This window comes from Ammodytes marinus (assembly GCF_949987685.1).
Source record: "Ammodytes marinus genome assembly, chromosome: 9".
NCBI lineage: Eukaryota > Metazoa > Chordata > Actinopteri > Uranoscopiformes > Ammodytidae > Ammodytes > Ammodytes marinus.
This window is the reverse complement of record NC_137213.1, coordinates 1,552,157-1,573,289: the sequence shown is the minus strand read 5'-3', so window position 1 is coordinate 1,573,289 and position 21,133 is coordinate 1,552,157. Positions and strand designations below refer to the sequence as shown.

The 21,133-nt window shown below is 41.0% G+C and overlaps 1 protein-coding gene across 1 annotated transcript; it reads left to right on the top strand.

Moving 5' to 3' along the window:
- Positions 1-35: 35 nt before the first annotated feature.
- dnajb6a (DnaJ heat shock protein family (Hsp40) member B6a) lies at positions 36-17,086 on the top strand. The gene is made up of 8 exons (XM_080034680.1): positions 36-170; positions 4,155-4,259; positions 9,303-9,412; positions 10,563-10,628; positions 11,804-11,914; positions 12,454-12,621; positions 13,228-13,426; positions 16,521-17,086. The coding sequence occupies exons 2-8, from the start codon at positions 4,195-4,197 to the stop codon at positions 16,624-16,626; spliced, it is 825 nt and encodes a 274-aa protein (XP_079890806.1). The 5' UTR covers positions 36-170; positions 4,155-4,194; the 3' UTR covers positions 16,627-17,086.
- Positions 17,087-21,133: the final 4,047 nt, after the last annotated feature.

Here is a 21,133-nt window from a genome sequence, read left to right as displayed (position 1 = left end):
TGAACGCTCAATGGAGGGTGATGAAGAAGTGATAAACAGGACGTTGCGTCTAATCTGAGAAGCTGCAGACCGCTGAACATGAATTAACTTGTTTAGCTTGTTACAAAGGAAATAACAGACCGACTGTCCTACACGTACACTGGCACCACGGACAGCCGAACTTTAATTGGGTAAGTGTATTTGAGAGCAGAGCTAATGTGGCTAATGATGTTTACATCTGAATAGGGCTATGCTAACGCTCTAACCAGCTTATGATAGGTGAGCTAGGTGAGCGGCTAACAGATGCTACCGCCACCAGACAAAACCGTTTCAGTGATACTGGAATCGATGGACATATATCTATGTCCTAAGACTGTGCAGTAAACCATTCCCGTTAGCGTTGCGGTTCCTTTCCCTTTTTATGAATGAACCGGGTAGCGGCAGCCGTTCTGGGTCACAGCCGGATAAACAAGCTCAGAAAGCGGGGAGAGCTGGACGCACGACAGCTTATCATGCTTTTAGCTCATTTACTTTGAATTGTCGCAGTCTTGCAGTACATATTCAAAGTATTGAGTTTCCATTCCCAGCAGCCCTACCACGTTTGTTACGGGTTGAACATTTATATATGGAGAGAATCAATACAGACGAGTCGTATTGATGTCATCTGGTATCCACCTACCTAACTATAAATTGGCCTCCATGGAATTTAAATCATTACAACATGCACCGTGTCTCATACACTGTGTGTATAATCTCTAGTGTGAATAGAGACTGTAGTAGGACTACATATACTGGGATAAGTGATATGATAAACACAATGTTACGACATCGACTTCGTCATCAAAAAGGCCGTTTTGATTCTTGAATGTCTTCATTGTGTTCTGTAGTAGGCCTACAAGACAGGCTGTGTACCAAACGCTGTATCAGTAGAAAGGAACTGTTGTTAAACAGAACCATTGTGTTTGCATTACACATTCATAATTCTCATGTAACAGCGTGAGGAGAGAACACCACTGTATTAAGGTGTAGTCTTTGTTTCTGGACAATGTTTGTTGACTAAATCCCTTTTTGTCAAATCAGTGACTATCTCCTCACAATCTGCTTCCTGACTGTGAGTGCGCAGAGAAACAAAGTATTTACAGCCTAGGCTCTGTAAACTGGTCTGTTAATACACAGCCTAGGCTCTGTAAACTGGTCTGTTAATACACAGCCTAGGCTTTTTGTTCAGCACAATCACAGCACGCACAAGAAACCAATTGTGAGGAGATATTCACAGATTTGACAAAAAGGGAATTTGTCAACAAACATTCTTCAGAATTGCTTATCCCACCTTTAACTACTCTCAGCTCATAGACATTGTTCGGCCCAAAAAAGTCCACAAGACAATTCAGTCTCCTGCTCATATAGTCCAGTCCACTATGGCCCAAAAAAAGGCTTTGTGGGAAATTTTGGGGGGATTTGAACATTTGAACCACTTGGGTTCAAGTCCCCAACCTCCACAGGGATGTAAGAAAAGCTCTGCTCTGCAAAATAAATTCTGCTTTGTGTATAGGAAATGTAAGCTCGCCATCCAAAATGCATTATTGACCATGTGTATATATTTGTATTCATCATTGGATTTCTTTCCCCCAAAGAGGCAGATTTGGCTAATGCAATCTTGATTCTAGATAATCTAGGAGATAAGATATTTAGAAATGAGTGTTTAAAGGTCGCCATTTTTTTCAAAACCAAGATGTCCACAATATTGGCTTATTGGAAACTGGAATCATGAATGTTCTGATTTTCTGAAAACTCAGACGAAATGACATAGTGAACTGGCCTCTTAGTGCTGACAGTCACATCAGTTCCATGTTGGTGTTTGTCTGACACTTCATTTACAGCAATACTGTATACAGAGTCTAGGCTGTGCATAAACACAGACGCAGTACGTACAATAAGCGTCGGATCATATTCAATGATTTTGACTAGAAGTGATTTTCACAGCAAGCCGCCTCCAGAATCACTGTCACATTGGACCCAACCTCACCTAAAGACACAGAGATATTTTTTTACAAATGTGCTGACAATGTGCTTCTCTGATTATGAGAAGCTCACAAAATAAGTTAACACATGCAATTTCTGTCAATTAACTTTTATTTAAAAAAAGCAGTGAAATCTTTGCTGTGGTGGGTAGGTCAGTCCACCACAATCATCTTTAATGTTGCCTGGGATTTTAACCTCATTTATCTTATTCTCATCAAATAAAAAATGACATAAGGAATAAGTCGTATAGCGACAGCCTTCCTAAAAGGCTTAGGTGGGCTCCAGGCAGTTACGCGTCAATCAATGAATCCAAGTTCGGTGATGAATATAGTTTGAGAATTTAACAAATGAAGGCAGAATGACAACTGATGAATCATCTAGAGGGTATTGAAAACATTTTTTAAAAAGATTAACTGTTGTTACTGACGGTTGTTTGACTATGGTCTGACGAGTTTGACGGTAAACAGAAAATGTAATCAGGAGCGCCACTAACCCCCTTTGTCTCTTAACTCCCGCCCGCCACGAGTGCCCAGGTATATAGATTGAACCACACCCATGTGTCAATCAAACGGAAGTGACATGAACCAAAACAGTGTGCGTAACTTTTCAAAATAAACACTAGACCAAATCTGCATTTTGGCCCAAGTAGTGTTCCATCTTTCCATCTGACTTTGAAAGCCACTGGTCGTGGGCTGCTGATGCTCTGCTAATCTCATTTGAACCGTTTGTGTGTACTCTGTCTCTCTTAGGCCTTTCACACCAAAATGAACCAAGAGTCAGTTCCAGGCTGGTGTTGGGGTCAGTTCAAAACTGGTTACAGCCTTATCCCAGTTATGAACCGGTTGGTTTCACATCGACCGGAGACAGCCATGGAGCCGGCAAGAGAGCAACGTCATGACGTCACTGTAAACGTGTGTGTACGTCACCCGACGCCGCTGCTCTTGTGGCTAACGCTAAAGCTACCGCTAGCTTTAAGCACAACAACAGCGGCGAATACGTCTTATTTTTACACTTGTTGGCTCTCGCTTTGCTTTCTTAAGCAAACAGGACCCATACAGCGTATTCTCGCCGGTCAATTTGATCGCTACGTTCGGTAATTATGTTATGTTTACGTCTCGTAGTAGCGGTGTTTTTAAATATGGCGGGCATGAGGTTTGAGTTGCTCTGGTTGGTCAGGATAATCCCTCCCCCAACCGTTCGCGCAAGCAGTTCTTATCAAACCCTGCTCAATCCTGGGGTATGAGTTCCCCCGGTTTTTACGGCCCGGAGCAGGCTCTCTGGCGGTGTGAAACCAAAACACTGGCTCTAACTCCGAACAAGCCCAGAACTAGCGCCGATTTTGCGGCGGTGTGAAAGGCCTATCAGTCTATCTCTTTCTCTCTCTGTCGCTCTCTTTCTGTCTCTGTATCTCTCTGTCTCTGTCTGTCTCTCTGTCCGTCTCTCTGTCTCTCTCTCTGTCTCACTATGTGCGTGTTGTATAACCAGCTGTCTTTGTCCTTGTCTGTCTGTCTCTCTGTCTCTCTCTCTTTCTGTCTCTGTCTCTCTCTCTCTGTCTATGTCTCTCTCTCTGTCTCTGTCTCTCTCTCTCTCTCTCTCTCTCTCTGTCTCACTGTGCGTGTTGTATAAGCAGCTGTCTTTGTCCTTGTCTGTCTCTCTCTCTTTCTGTCTATGTCTCTCTCTCTGTCTGATGTCTTTCTCTCTTTCTGTCTCTGTCTCTCTCTCTGTCTCTGTCTCTCTCTCTCTCTCTCTCTCTCTCTGTCTCACTATGTGTGTGTTGTATAAGCAGCTGTCTTTGTCCTTGTCTGTCTCTCTCTCTGTCTCTCTCTCTGTCTCACTATGTGTGTGTTGTATAAGCAGCTGTCTTTGTCCTTGTCTGTCTCTCTCTCTGTCTCTCTCTCTGTCTCTCTCTCTGTCTCACTATGTGTGTGTTGTATAAGCAGCTGTCTTTGTCCTTGTCTGTCTCTCTCTCTGTCTCTCTCTCTGTCTGATGTCTCTCTCTCTGTCTCTCTCTCTCTCTGTCTCACTATGTGTGTGTTGTATAAGCAGCTGTCTTTGTCCTTGTCTGTCTCTCTCTCTGTCTCTCTCTCTCTCTCTGTCTCTCTCTCTGTCTCACTATGTGTGTGTTGTATAAGCAGCTGTCTTTGTCCTTGTAGGTGCAGCAGGCTGTGAAGGTTCTCCCTCCATCCACTCATCATGGTGGACTACTACCAGGTGTTAGGAGTACGGAGAGATGTGTCTGCAGATGACATTAAGAAAGCGTGAGTTTAATCCAAGCATTATCAATCTCAGCTGTGAAACCTATCCCAATGCTGTGCTAGTAACAATATGAAACTTCTAGGAACAACACAAGTATTGAGTGGGCACTAAATAATAGAGTAAATCTGCGGTCCGTCATCTAAAGCCTGTTACATACTCCGCGTGAAGAAAGAACAAAGTTCTCGATGACAGAGCTGCGAGAAGAAAATGACGTCATCAGTATGCTGCAGGCTGGAGTGTTAAGGCCTATTTTTACAACTCACAACCTCCAGTCATTTCAATGAGGGAAGGACTGTGTTCAAATATCCAGCGTTAAGATATTGTGATACTTACAGTATTTTGGAGATATCAGCTCCAGTATCTATTTTAGAGGGAAAACATTCAGGTTTTAAACGGGTTGTGAACTACAATTAGAGCCGGACAGATTAATGGGCTAATTAAAAACAATTGAACTCTATATTTGGTGCTAGCGTATCGTGTCGCAAGAGAGTTGCAGCAGGGCTCCATACTAGGGATGGGCATTTTAAGAAATTTCATTGATCGATCATCGGGAAAATTAGCGATTAATTACCGATTAATCGTTATCTTTTTACATATTAAAAAATGCCAACAGAACATCCAAAATACAGCGTTTTTACCATAGACTGTATACAAGAGGTTTTTACTCAATTACATCTTTATTCCAAGATCTTCGAGGCAAACAACAATCTATTAAGACAAGGCAACTTTTTAAAATAAAATAATAATAAAATGCGGCGCTGGTGAAAGCCCGAGGCTATGAGCCAACAAGGAGCCAATGATACGATACCTTTAAAGTTTAAACACATATGCGCCTCCTAAGATGCTGCCAAAGACTGCATAAGGGCACGGCACGTTTCTCTGAGTGGTAAAGGACCTAACGTTACTTCATCTAATCATCATCTAAAATGTGCAAATTAGTTCCCTGATGAAGGCGAAGTAGGAAAGCATAGACGCTAAAGTTAGCAGCTAATGCTAGCGGCGCTAACGTGACGTTAAACAGGGTCGGATGTAGGCTTCAATGTACAAGTGGTACATAATTCGGTTTGTTTAAGTGTTGTACTTATACAAGGTTTCACAATGCTTAATGAACTTAGTTGTTTTCGGTTCTAAAAGCTGTCCGATGCCAAACTTCGCCTTTTTAAAGGTGCAGTGTGTAATATGACATCAAGAAAGTTCTACAAAGTTCTAGAATGCAACACTCCCTGGGTAACCCCACCCCTTTCGAATAATAACAGAAGCTACAGTGGCCTTCAAGGACAAGAACAATTCTAAATTTTAAACAATGCACCTGATGACATTCCAACTATGACACTTTCAAGATGGCGTCACTAGGCCTTGGTCCAAGATATGCAGAAATATGGACATATATGAGACCCTTTTTAAGGGAAAAATAAATAATCCAAAAAAAAAATCAGCTATTATGCACTAAATTAAATGTACTTATGGATATTATAATTACTTTCTACAAAATCTGCTAGGAAATAAAACCCAAAATTCTACACACTGCAGGTTTAACTTCTTCATGTTTATGTTTTGACATCTACGGCAGCTTGCAGGCTGCTGCCTGAGCCTGTTCTGTTGTCTCCTACTACTAGTTAAGTATCTCCCCCTGCTGGTAGGATGTTTAATTGCTGCCCATACAGTCTATGGTGCTGCCACATAGTGAAACTCATTGCTGTGCTGCCGGACTCACACTGTGCAACACAACGGCTATATGATCGATAACAATGTTACGTGATCGACAGTATTCTTAACGAACAATTATCGATTAATTATCATCCCTACTCCAGACTAACTTTTTCATTGGTGCACCAGCATATATTTTGGGTGCACCCAATTAGTGCTGCACGATTTGGAGAGTAAGTGTGATTGAGATTATTGAGGCCAATATTGCGATATGCGATGCGATATATATATATAATAAATAAATGGTAATATGATTCTACTGGCTTGGTTTTCGAGGAAAATTAGAGAATATTGATAGCTTTGAAACCTGTATCTCAATTTAAAACATGCTCATATTAAGAATCATTGAAAATATAAAAAATAAAACTTGTAATAGGCTAGTAGCCTATGGCCTACTGTTTTCAAAATAAATAAATAAAAATCCCCCCATGAAAATAAATGCATTCCTCCAAAGTGCAAAGACAGTAGCAGTGTCAAGCTAGTGAAACTTGCATGGGGCTTCACTCTCATGCATTCATCTGACTTTTCTCTGCGCTCTCATGTGTTGTTGCTAGACTGCCACCATGGACCTATTATAAGAGGTTGCCACCGGTCACCACGTGATGTTGCGACTATAACTTTTCAACGTTGGTGTACCTGACTCCTAACTATCCCCATAGAGTACATGTTGCGCTTGTTTTGCGCCACAGTGTAGCGTTGGCTTGGCTGCTGCTGCCCGTCGGCGTCCATGTTTGTTTGTTTTACTCACCGGCTACAGATACACACACATACACACACACACTGTCAGAGGAGCTGAGGGGCGCTACTAAAAGAACAGAGGAGCGGTTGGAACATTTACAGACATGTGCACACATACACTCACCGGCCACTTTATTAGGTACACCTGTTCAATGGCTTATAAAAACAAAAAGCTAATCAGCCAATCACATGGCAGCAATTTAATGCATTTAGGCATGTAGACGTGGTCAAGACAATGTACTGAAGTCAAACTGAGCATCAGAATGGGGAAGAAAGGGGGTTTAGGTGACTTTGAACATGGCATGGTTGATGGTGCACGGCAGGATGGATCCATACTTTCATGTTGTTTACGCCAAATTTTGAACCTGCCATCTGAATGTCACAACTGAAATTGAGACTCATCAGACCAGGCATGATTTTTCAATCTTTTATTGTCCAATATTGGTGATCCTGTGAGAATTGTAGCCTCATTTTCCTGTTTTTAGCTGACAGGAGTGGCACCCGGTGGGGTCTTCTGTTGCTGTAGCCCATCTGCTTCAAGGTTGGTCGTGTTTTGCGTTCAGAGATGGTATTCTGCATACCCTGGTTGTAACGAGTGGTTATTTGAGTTACTGTTGCCTTTCTATCATCTCAAACTAGTATGCCCATCCTCCTCTGACCTCTGACTTCAACAAGGCATTTTACGTCCACACAAATGCCGCTCACTGGATAATTTTTCTTTTTCGGGTCATTCTCTGTAAACCCTAGAGATGGTTTGGAGTGAAAATCCCAGTAGATCAACAGTTTCTGAAATACTCATACCAGCCCTCCTGGCACCCTCAAAATTGCCATGTTCAAAGTCACTTAAAACCCATTTCTAACCCATTCTGTTGCTCGGTGTCAACCTCAATAAGTTGTCCCGTCGAGGTCTACATTCCTAAATGCATTGAGTTGCTGACATGTGATTGGCTGATTAGTTATATGTGTTAACAAGAAAATGAACCACTGTACCTAATAAAGTGGCCGGTGAGTGTATATTAACAATAAATTGCAATCGCAGCCATTTCTGCGGTTATGTAATTGCACTAGCTCACATCGTGATTAGATTAATCGAGCAGTACTATACCCAATATTACATTTAATATGATGTGATAAATTTCAGGTGCACTGGTGCGACCAGTGAAAATATCTAGGCACACTCCATAGATTTTTGGGCGCAGGTGTGCCCACCTTGGAGCCCTGGGGCCTGTTTCAGGTAGCTGGTTTTACATACTCTGAGTTTAATCCTGCGCTCTGAGTTGGTCAACTCAGAGCGCAGGGTTGATGAGCAACTCTGGGTTTTGGGTTTCAGAACAGTGGATCAGCGTTGGGTCAATCAACTCTGAGCGTGTTCACTCTGGGTGGAGCGTGTGCATAAAAGCCATCGTCAATGGATCGCTGATAACATGATTCACCATGGAAACAGAAGAAACAAATGCGTGATCCTCCCACTTCTCCACTTCTCAAAAAAAAAAACTTCTCCGCTACTCCCACTGGAGTTAGAAATATTAACGAATGAGTTTATGGTATGGAGAAGAATTAACGGGATATTGTCTCATAACTCTGATCTAATCTCCTCGGCAATTCAGAAAAAAACAGAGCAATCATTTCGCTTCCGTATGAGAAGCCATAGTCTATTTTAAAAAGTTACGCATATCAGCAGTAAAGTAATAAAGCTGGCGCGGCACAGCATTTCTGACAGTGTTTTATATTCGCTGTATAATATGTTGGGAAGCTATAGCCTAATAGCCCACTGTGCAGTAAACAGACTGTCGCTTCTTTTAAATGGGGAGTGAAAGACATTAACGTCTGACACATAAGGTGACAGTTTCCATTGAAGAGCCTGATTGATTTATTACCAGATCCATTTTCCTCAAGTGATCACAGTTTAAATTATTATATAATTTTTATATTCATATTAGGCTATTTAACGAGGCTCGTCTGTGACTTTAGGATCGCACAAGTGAACAGTAACAATCGCGTGCAGCCGCAGCGTTACATGAATCCACCTGACATAAATCTGTTCAGTGGCACATACGTTAAAAAACATACAATACAAATAGGTTTATTAATCTGAATGTAGAGCATGTCACGATGTGTAAGGTGGCCGCCTATATGAACGGACCGAGGGCTGAGAACAAGGCTACTGATCAGATAAATGATCGGTCAAACGTAAAATCATCAGGAAATGATAAAAACATCCCGATGGAGATTTCTATGGAGTGATTTTGCTTCAAACTGTACAGGGACGCGTGTGACAGTGACACTCTTTCTTCAGTCGGAGCTGCAGCGTAAAGTGAAAACAAACTCAGGGTAGGTCTAACCACCTCCCGAGCAGGTTAGACCCACGGCGTATGTTGCCGCAGTAACAGACTCTCGGTTGCGCTGAACCTGCTACCTGAAACGGAAAACCCAGAGTTTCCACTAACTCAGAGCGAACAAACTCTGGGTTGCCTCAAAACCAGCTACCTGAAACAGGCCCCTGTACGAATATCGCAATATAGATTTTTCGTCACCCCTAATATTGACATTATTTAGTCTTGTTAAGCAGCCATCGTGTGTGTGTGTGTTCCCCCCTGCAGGTACAGGAAGGCAGCCCTGAGGTGGCATCCTGATAAAAACCCCGACAACAAAGAAGAGGCTGAGAAGCAGTTCAAGGAGCTGTCGGAGGCTTATGAAGTCCTGTCAGATGGTTTGTAATAGTTAGTGAAGCTCATAGCAACAACACTATACTCTCACTGTTTCTGAGCTCATTGCTTAAAGCTGGGCTAAGCTATTCTGGAGAATGTTGGTTACTCCAAATCACTTTTTGGTCCAAATCAGTGAAAATCTGCTTTTTGTCTGTACCGTGAGTGTGCTAAAACACTAATCTGGTGTTAATACACAGCCTAGACTATGTATGCAAAGGGTTTGGCACAGGTTGAGAATGTAATTGCGTTGGTCAGGTTGCTGAGTGTGATGGGCGGGTTGAATAATAAATGAGTCAAACTAAGTTTTATCATTTATTGATAAACAATGAGTCAATTATGTTAAATCATTTAGATAGGAATATCTTTTTACATATTAAACAAACCAGACTATACGGTTGGACAGTATCCAATTTGATACCTTTTAATCGTCTTCAAATTATACCCGCTACACAGTGTTACCTTTGTGTAACTGGGTTGGCCGTTTGATATGTTTTTTCTATTTACTACTTCAGCAGCAGCTGTAGCCTTTTTGTTTTAGTTTCTCGCCTAACACTACTTTTTTACGGGTTCACTTTGAACTAATCATGATGAGCTGTCTCAAATTTTCATTTTAACCAACAGCACTTGAACACATCACCATGTAACGTGCTGTTTTTTTCTCTTCTATTTATCCCAGTGACGTTCTTTGACAGGTTCTTTATATGACAAAGGGCGGGCACATCTCTCACAGGAGATCTGACCTGTAGTTGGGAGCACACTGACCTCTCTAAGCAGGTGTCCTTGTTTGGGCTCGGCTAAGCTAACTAGCCTTAGTTGCTGATGGACTTTGCAGAGGAATGAAGTAGGGGTTAGGTGGCGTTAATGTCTTTACCTTGATCCGACTGTACACATACAGCCTATGTGTGGGAAACACTGGAAACACAGCAGGCCCACTTTGTTTACATTTCCTTTGTTTACGTACCAATTTACAGAGCCTGGGCTGTGTATTAACAGCAGCACACACACAGTACGGACAGGTAGCAGATTGTGAGGAGATAGAGTATTCACTGATTTTGTCAACAAACATTCTCCAGAATGTGTGATTCCACCTTTGACCTGTCTATGTCAATGTAGTGTTTCTATAGTGAGATTTGTTGACTTTCCTCCCTTCAGCCAACAAGAGGAGCTTATATGATCGCTATGGCAAAGAGGGGCTGACAGGGAACAATGCAGGGCGAGGTAAGTGTCCACTAACAACATCAGTACAGCTCACTACAGAATGCTCACTCCAGCCTTTACAGTGACAGCATGTTGAATAGTGGCAGAGCCAGCAAACTGCTGTCTGTCTCTATAAGCCATTGTACTGCTCATTGTTTGTTCCTCAGTAGCTCTGTCAAAGCACACACTCAGCCATGTTTCTCTCTTCCTTCATTGTACACTGCCTGGCCAAAACAAAGTCACACACTCATATTTTGTTCGACCGCCTTTAGCTTTGATACGGAACGTATAAGTTCTCTTTGTATTGTCCATGTGGACATGCTCTTACTTTCACTGTTAAACAGACAGGAGTTCTACTGTCCATATTTTACATTTTGATTCCACCAAATATTTGAAGTGATCTCCCATTATGATCATAAAAGATTTTTTCCGACCACATTTCTTCCTCAGAGATGGTTCACCACTATCTATCAGGTTTTAATAATGCGTTGGACAGTTCTTAACATGATTTTAGTTTCATCTTCTCCTCAGTAGTTTTCTTTGTCTTATACAGGCCAATCATTTCCCCCTCTGATACAGAGTTACATCTTTTCCTAAACCACAGCACATGTCTTCTGACATGGTTGTTTAAGAAATAAGAAGCTATACACTGCATCAGTTAGGGTTAAATAACTTGTTGCCAACTGAACATATTAATCACTGTAGTTGTTATCCAATGGAGGACTGGTTACATCCAGGTGGGGATTTTCTTCTTCGCCCGGGCAGTGTGTTGTCAGCAGGATTTGTCAATTGTTGCCATGGAAACACCGTCCTTATCTGATACATAACCAGACTAAGTGAATAGAATAGTTTAGGGGGGAAACCACAGTAATAAGTATTAAGTTAGTAAGGCCTGAACATTGACTTGACAGCCAATCATGTCAATCAAAGCAGTGTCTTAGTGTAGCCATTGATCAAATGTTTTTGGAGGTTAGGAACACATCTTGAGATGAATGGCCAGTTGAGGTGTGTTTTAGCCATGATTATGGAGTGTGTGTGTCCAGCCCCAGCACAGGTGGCTGCTGGGTAATTGAATGGATATAGATTGCTGGACTGGTGAGAATAGACACGTACTGAGCAGTATTCTTAGTGTAGTTTGGTTTGCTCTATGTTTACACACTGTTTACGTGTGTGTTTCAATTGCCATATGTTTTTAGGGAACCATTATCACAATGGAGACCATTTCCACGACACATTCACATTCCGTAACCCAGAAGACGTCTTCAGGGAATTCTTTGGCGGCAGGGATCCTTTCGCAGACTTTTTTGGTAAGTTGTACTATGTTGGTATGTCACACCTTTCTCCTGTCTGACAAAGGTTTGGCTGCTCACGCAACAGACCTGCACACACTTACAGAATGTTGTAGTGCTAGTAGGATAGGGGTGTATTTTTTATAAAATATGTAATATGGTGCTTTTCGTAAACTTTTTGTATCCTATGTATTTATATCATTGTATCTTGTTATCCTTTTAATGTTTGATCCCATGTCTAGATATTATTGTGTCTTGTTTAGTTTAGTACTGTTTATTGTTCTTACCTGCCTAGAGACTACAGGTGAAAATAGCAGTACACACCTGGTACAATGCATCTCTCCTTGCTCTAAACAAGGTTCATCTTTCTTTTGTACACTGTCACTGTTCAAATAGAGTTACATCACAAACATCACAAGTTTGCTAATGATTTAGTGCTTTTGACCAAAATGTAGATTTGAAAGTTTTAGTTTTTTAGTTTATCTTCCTCATGTCCTGCTTTAACTGAACAGCCCCCCCCCCCCCACCCCCCTGTGTGTGCTGCTCTCTTCTCCCAGGTGCAGACCCGTTTGGTGAGGATCCATTCTTTGGTAACGGCCGGCGGCACCACCACCACCACCATCACCAACAAAGACAGGCACACCGCAGCCGGACAGGGGGCTCATTCTACGGGGGCTTTGTCGGTTTCCCTCCCTTTGGTGCTGGCTTCTCACCTTTTGATCCAGGTAAGACATACACACACCAGTGACTAAACCGCTGAATCCACCTTACCCAGTAGTATGACATTGTCCCCTGTTTAACTGAGCCTCTCTGTCTCTGTCTCTCTGTCTCTCTCTCTCTGTCTCTGTCTCTCTGTCTCTGTCTGTCTCTGTCGCTCTCTCTCTGTCTCTCTCTCTGTCTCTGTCTCTCTCTCTGTCTCTGTCTCTCTGTCTCTATCTCTGTCGCTCTCTCTCTGTCTCTGTCTCTCTGTCTCTCTCTCTCTGTCTCTGTCTCTCTCTGTCTCTGTCTCTGTCTGTCGCTCTCTCTCTGTCTCTCTCTCTGTCTCTGTCTCTCTGTCTCTGTCTCTCTCTCTCTCTCTGTCTCTGTCTCTCTGTCTCTGTCTCTGTCGCTCTCTCTCTGTCTCTGTCTCTCTGTCTCTCTCTGTCTCTCTCTGTCTCTGTCTCTGTCTGTCGCTCTCTCTCTGTCTCTCTCTCTGTCTCTGTCTCTGTCTCTGTCTCTGTCTCTCTCTCTGTCTCTGTCTCTCTCTGTCTCTGTCGCTCTGTCTCTGTCTCTCTCTCTGTCTCTCTCTCTGTCTCTGTCTCTGTCTCTCTGTCTCTGTCTCTCTCTCTCAGGGTTTGGTTCTTTTGGCACTATGAGCCCAATGGGACACATGGGTCACATGAGCACCATGGGCCAGCTGGGAGGAGGCGGGGGCTTCACGTCCTTCTCCTCCTCCTCCTTTGGGGGCGGGGGGGTCAGCATGGGGGGAAACTTCCGCTCTGTGTCCTCCTCCACCAAGATCATCAACGGCAGGAAGATCACCACTAAAAGGTAGAGACACACCGCCTCTGCTTCAAGCTAATGGAGGCCACTGTGGCTTCACACCTTTCACTTGTCTCACATATTGCAGCAGTATCCGTGGTTTGAGCCACTTCATATCATCTTTGCCAACCTACACACGTCACAGGAAGATAGAAATGCCAGCTTGTAAAGATAACACTACTTTCGTTATTAGACAATTACCCTGAGCGTCTGTTGAGAGTTATAAACTCTCAAAGTCCACCATGAAGTCTCTGCTAAGAGTCAAAAGATTCAAAGCTTTTTATTAGTCACATACATGTTGTAGTGACACTCTTTTCTTTTCTATCAAAATACTAATAATGATAACCTGTTTAATAATGCCATTGATCTAAACCATGGAAATTGCAAGAAGTTAGGGCTGCTTAATTATGAAAAAATCATAATCAAGATTATTTTGATTAACATTGTGTAATCACGATTATTCAAGACAGTTAATCGTTGATTAAAGTCATCATGCATTCATTTAACTTTAAACAAGGTTGTTTCTATTAACACCATGACTTTAAACATAGGCCTAATTGAACTGAAAACAAGGAAAATAGAAATAGGCTAAATAAGTTAAACATGTTTTAATAATTGAAAAAAAAAATATGTCAAAATAAAAATAAACCGTTGCAAATGATGTTGATAGGGCACGTATTTTGGTAGCAGGAATGTGAGGGCATCATTTATGTATGTCTCAAGGAGCTGGCTGGATATTGTACAGTGTTGACTGTTGTGGTGGCAGGAGTCAAGGAGCTTTAAACTCCAGTGTTTTTAATTAATTTATTGCTTGGTCGAAGACCACTATGATTCTACTTAAAGTGAATAAAGAAATTTGTCGGGATGTTTTGAGGTGCAGACGCATTTCCCTTTTTCTCTCTCTGGCGGTCGCATATGTCATGTGACTCGCATTTCCGCGCGTGACATATTTTGCACATTATTTTAGTCTGTTGTGAGTAGGGCCCGACCGATATGGATTTGAGTGCCGATGCCGATTATTTTCAGAGGAAAATTACGTTAACGATTAAATCGGCCGATTATTATTTTTTTAAATCCCATAAATATATATTGAAAAAATTAACTTTTTTGAACCCTTACATATACTGTATATGAATTACTTGTTACTGTCGATAAGTGTACAGGAACTTTTTATTTATTGAAATATGCATTATCTAAAAAAAAATAAAGTGTTACAAATATGTCTAAAGTGACATGACGCATTTTTAAACTCAGACATTAAGCATTTTATGTAACTGCACCCAACCCTCTGGAACTCCCTCTCTCCAAACATCAGCATCTCAGACTAAATAAACTCATTCAAAAGTCAACTCAAAACTCACCTCTTTAAGAAAGCATAATTACACCTGACTCCACTCCAAACCTTATCTTTAAAGGCCTACTTCACCGGTGGGAATATGAAGGTGTATTGAATTCTGAGATCCTATGTAGTATAAATGTGCAAAAAAAATAAAAATCGGTTCATCCTAGCCTGAGAAAAGGCAGAAAGAGTGTTTTTTTTAACCCTATATTTATCTTACTGTGACATCACAGTAAGATAAATATAGGGTTAAAAAAAACATTACTTTGTAAATATTACTGTGATGTCACAGTAGGAGAAATCACAGTAATATTTACAAAGTAAGGTTTTTTTTTAACCCTATATTTATCTTACTGTGATGTCACAGTAAGATTAATATAGGGTTAAAAAAAACACTCTTTCTGCCTTTTCTCAGGCTAGGATGAACCAATTTAAATTTTTTTTGCACATTTATACTACATAGGATCTCAGAATTCAATACACCTTCATATTCAAACCGGTGAAGTAGGCCTTTAATTTGTCTGTATTTTGTTTTCTTTTTCTATAAGTATGATTTTCTATATGTTTCATGTAAAGTGTCTTTTGAATGACCTCCAATAAAGCGCTATATAAATTCTATATAATAACTATAGTAATATCAACTACTATTAACAGTCAAGAAATGACCGATGACTCTGCTATTGGTGTCAGGGGGAACTGTCAAGTGTGAATTAATCCAATGTATTACAACACACCTGCTGCTGCTGTTAATAGGCTACCTCCGGGGCAGCAATGCATCTCACTCAACATGATTACTGAAAAAAAAAAAATTGGCAGAAAATCGGCGGCCATTTTGCCGATTGTTGATTTTCGGAGATGTGCTATCATCGGCCGATATATCGGTCGGGCCCTAGTTGTGAGTCTCAAGTGTTTTCAGACAACACAATAAGTTTTTCTCCCTCGTACTCTCTGGACCAGCCGAACGCTTTTTTGTTTTCATGATTGAGGGAAGCTGTAATTGAAAATCAAGTTATTGCCCAGCCCTACAAGAAGGATGACTTACATTGGGCTGAATTTAGAGAGGTTTTCAATGGCTACATTTATTCTCAGTTTTTATCATTTTGGTGTTGGTGATTTTCCTTTGGCGCTCGGTAAATCCTCTTTGGGGGGCGCCAAAAATGTCTCATGCAGGAAAAACCCTGGTGACAACCAATCCCTTCAAGGAGTCGGTTGTCACACACTATGGGCTTGTTTGTCACAATGTTATTTTAATGGTAAAAATCTTAAAAAGAAGGCAAGAAAGCAGAACTGAAATCGCAAAAAAAACGGATCATCCTAGCCTGAGAAAAGGCAGAAAGAGTGTTTTATGGTCTCACTGTCTCACCCTACATTTCTCTTTCTGTGATGTCACATGTTTACATTTTATATGTCATTGTCTATCTTTAGTGTTGTCTCGTATATTTGTTGTTTGTGCCTGTGCACTTTTTACTTTTTATATGTTCACCGCGGGATAGGGGGAAGCGTTTTCTCGATTCCCTTACATGTCTTGTACATGTGAAGTGTTGACAATAAAGCTGACTTTGACTTTGACTTTGATATAACGATTGTGACAACCAACCCTTGTGACGTATAACCCCGTTCTCCCCTAAATCTTGATCACTTTATCAAATGTATACAGAGTCATCTACAATGAAATAGAGCAGTATGTTATCGTGCACAACACAGTCAATGCATTTTCCAGTTGAAGGTTTAGTGTAACGCGCTGTGTTCTGTGTCTTCCTGCAGGATTGTAGAGAACGGTGTTGAGCGAGTGGAGGTGGAGGAGGACGGACAGCTCCGCTCACTCACCGTCAATGGGAAGGAGCAGCTGTTGCGACTGGAACACAAGTGAACACACAGACAGTGTTACCTCAACACACACACACACACACACACACACCAACAAACTTGAGCTCCAAACAGAGGGGACAACGCAACAAAACAATGTAATAATAGTGCTCTACTGTTGTTTGGATGTATATACTTAGGTTGTGTTTATTTCCCCTCATCCCCCTCACCCTGCTGACTGTCATTTGTTAACCATTGATTCAAATCCTTGGGATTTGGATGCTGACTTTTCTATGCATTTTGTTAATGTATTTCTGAATTGGAGCAGTCTTTTTATTTTGGCTCAGGGTGGTGTTATTGTTTAAGTGTTTGGGACCACAGTGTTGTAATAATGTGTATGACCAGCCCCTCCACACACACACACACACACACACACACACACACACACACACACACACACACACACACACACACACACACACACACACACACACACACACACACACACACACACACACACACAGTTCAGGAAAAACAAAGCATGACTGCTTTCTCCATCTGAATAGTACAACAAAAATGTTGTATTAATGGAATTTTTAAAAGTGTCTAGAAATAACTTTAGAATCTCCCCCTCTGTTTACTGCTTGTCTAACCTCTTCTTAGCCAGTAGTTCTTTCTTTTTTTTATTAAAAAAAATTCAATTCTGGTAGGATGACTTATGCAATTTTATATGTTCTAATACCAATGTGTTTTTCTTTATTTAATAATGCATGTACACCTGTTGATGTTAAGTCTTAATGTTCAAAACGCATTATGATGCACAAATAATGGAAGGCATTCTATAAATGATATATGGAAGGAATTTTGTGTACTTTGTAAACCAATAAATCTGAGTTTCATCCTGTTTTCAGGGTGCTGATATCTTTGCTGCTCCGTTAGTGTGACGTGAGGTAGAGAACGTGTTCCAACCTGTATCAACAGCATTAGCAGTCATCCATCATTCTTACTACTGCCCACAATTAGATTAGTCAAATATCTTTCAGTTCACCGTAATATTGCACAGAAATATTTTTTAGGTAAAGATTAAATAAAAAAATATATCTCAGTATTGACAAGAAAATGGGTTAATACTCAGCCAAATGCACATTAACACAATGTACTAATGTGTGTGTTACACTGTATTAGTGCTGAGGAGAGACGCTTACAGATCAGTAAGTAAGTTGAGTTCTTAAAGGTGAAGTAAGCGCTTTATTTATGTTAATATAAGTGTTAAATCGCTCTTTATTCATACAGTGATCACTTGCATAATGTGCGCGTTTCATAAAGCCGATCTCTCAGTCAGCTGCTCTGCATGTCATCGGCAAATAAACTTTTCGGGGGATCCCGAAATTAATATCCAATCACAAGAGAGAACGCTACAAACCGACACCCGTCTCACTCATGGTCTCACTGCCGGTGCACGCCAGAGTGACAGATGGGTGAATGTTTATGCGCCTACAATGGCGGAGCAGGTAAAAATCCTTCCCAATGTCTGTTTTGATGGTTTTCATCATGTTTTATCACACTTATGGATCTGAGATGATGCTAGATAACTCGCTGCTTGAAGATCGCAGTGCATTAATGTGGTGACGTAGGGACGAGGGAGGGGACTGCTAACTGCAGTAACTGACAGGAAGTTAGCTAAAAGAACCATTCCGCTTACTGAACCTTTCAGAAGTCATTATGGCGCTGATAATATCAAGAACCTACTCAGTATAGGAAAGTCTTTGTCAGTCATCAGTAGAACAGAGATCCCCCAGTCTGAACCTCCATAAGGACACCAGACAGCTCCATAAAATCATCTAAATAAAGATGGAATGGATGTTTCCCAACCAGAGAGAAATGTCAAGATGGACCATAAAGAATATTAAAATCTCCCCTGACCAACATTGGAAATGATTGGACTATGGATTCTAAAAATGAACTGTTGAAATTACATAGTGTGGGGAAAATAAATGGTTCCCATACTAAATTGTTCTGTATGTAAGATACAGTCATGCTTGAAATTCTTCATACCCCTGGTACATTTTTACTTAAAGTTACTTTTATTCAACCAGCAAGTTTTTTCTCGATTGTAAATGACACAGGCTTCTCCCAGAAGATAATAAGACCATGTACAAGAGGCATTATTGTGGAAAAAAAAATCAGCTTTTATTTACATTTGAACAACAATTTGCATGTCCAAAATGATTCATACCCTTCTCAATAATCAATAGAAAAAGCCTTTATTGGCTATTACAGCAATCAAACTCTTCCTTTAATTGCTGGCCAGCTTTTTGCATGTCTCTACTGGTATTTTTTGCCCAGTCATCTTTAGCAATGATCTCCAACTCTTTCAGTTTGGAGGGTCTCACTGCCATCACCCTGATCTTTAGCCTCCACAGATTCTGAATTGGATTCAAGTCAGGACTCTGGCTGGGCCACTGTAAAACGTTAATGTGTTTGTCCGCTAACAATTTCTTCACCGCTCTTGCTGTGTATGAATAATTTTGGGCATGACTGTAGGAGGTCATTGACATGTGTGTCTGTGCATATTATAGAATAAGGCTCCATCCGTCTGCCACTGCACGGTTCCATTTGGTGCGTAAGAGGACATGGGCATGCATACTGTATTAATAAGTGATGAATCAGTATAAAGTCATGAGCCAAATAAGACAAGGAAATACTGTCCAAAGAAAGAAGCTTGTTGCATTGCAGTCAGTCACTGCCAGCAATGAATGAGTGTCACTTCCTGTATGTGGGAAGGGGAAGTGGTGTTTGAGTGCCTCTGTGTGGCTGACAAGAGCACTGCAACTTGATGGGAAAAAAATGCTCGTCTTCTCCTTCTCTTTTTTCATAGTACAAGAAAAACAGACCACGGCTGCATTCCAAATCGCATACTCTTTCTTTTTTCTACATACATCTGACCATAAAAAAAAATCTACATAGCATGCATTATGCTACAATTGGGACATACTTTTACTTATTTATTTCATCATAACTCTTACCACTTGAACCTGCCTCTTGCCTACATATCTGTTGCATTCCCGGTTGTTTTCATATGGAGTCTCCATAGATGTGACTCCACTTCCGGTGTGCACTGGATTGTGGGACAGAATCACCCAAAATAGCATGCTGTTTTCAGAACAAACAATCTTGACCGGGTGTATTAGACATCTGAGTATTATTAAGCATGCAAAATCGGACCGCAAGAATTTGGACATCATAAATCTTTTTCTACCATACTAAATAGCAGAACGTAGGGGGATTTGAACACAGCATGTCTCCCTCTGTTTCCTATCACAGCTCTACTCTAATAAAGGTTGAGGGAAAGTAAGTGTGTAGGACAAACATCAGAACGGCCACATAGCAGATAGTATGTCGTCAAAAGCTCAGTGGAGCTACAGTAGCTCTGACTTGGCCGCTGATCGTTCATCCACCTCGTCTGAATAGAGACTGAGGGAAACACACAGGACAGGCAGGGTGGGTGAGTGGGCTGCAGTATAATCTACTGTGTGCATCATTCATTGTGTCATCATGATAAGATCCTGAAGAGTCCCACCACGGCCTGGAGGGTGCAGGGTTCACCAGGTGCTAACGTGTTCAATCTCACAGTTAATCCAGTTGACAGTTTGTTTTGGGGTGGAACCAGGTATGAAGCAGAAAATGTGAATTACTTTTCACAAAGTTGGCCTGGAGAAAATACAAACTTGGACTGAGGCTGAAGTTTAAAGTGTCCTGAATAAGAAAATGTTTCAAGTCATGTGTTCTTAGTGGTTTTCACACATAAAGCTTTACTTAGTCTTTTATGATTGCTAAACCACAGTGGGCACGACTGGAACGACAAGTGCAAAACTCTTAACAGTATGCACAGCAGCGGTTCATCCGGACCAAACTGTAGATCGTTTTTCATTGCTTAAACACAATTTTCAAAACTCTACACACTTATCTCATGGCTTAACCACAGCCTGCACAACACTGTGGATTTCCAGCACTTTTTTCAAATGCTAACACACTGCTGCCACAACTATAAACCACACATTCAAAACAGAATGAATGCATTTCAAACACTGCGGATTGCAATTTCAACTGAAACACTAAGATGTCTTGTTTTAGACTTGTTAGTGAACATATATACAGTATAAAAGGGAAAGCGCAAAAATATTTATTTTTTTGGAAATGGACCAAGGAAGACAGGTTGTTGGAGGTAGAAGAGTGGCAGTGAGAGTGTGGATGTGTGGAGGAAGACCTAGAACCCTAGACCCTGTTGTGAATCATGGTCTCTCATTGAGAGAGGCAGGGTTGAGAGTGCAACCCAATCTGCAAAAATCTAAAGTTGCATCTGTAATACGAATTTTCCAGCAAACAAACAGCTTAGAGTTGCATCCTTACAGTAAATGACAACATTACAGGAATTGATTTCTGTATTACAATTATAGAATATTTACACAGATAAATACATTTGGAAATGTTTTCAATAAAGTATACAAAATGTGTATCTATTGAAGCAAACTTCTGATTTTCATTTATTTTTGTTTTCCTTAAAAAAACTG

Coding starts and splice junctions, on each gene's coding strand:
- dnajb6a (XM_080034680.1), top strand. CDS start 4,195: ATGGTGGACTACTACCAGGTGTTAGGAGTACGGAGAGATGTGTCTGCA. Junction 11,915..12,453: donor TCCTTTCGCAGACTTTTTTG/GTAAGTTGTACT, acceptor CTCTTCTCCCAG/GTGCAGACCCGTTTGGTGAG. Junction 12,622..13,227: donor CTTCTCACCTTTTGATCCAG/GTAAGACATACA, acceptor TCTCTCTCTCAG/GGTTTGGTTCTTTTGGCACT.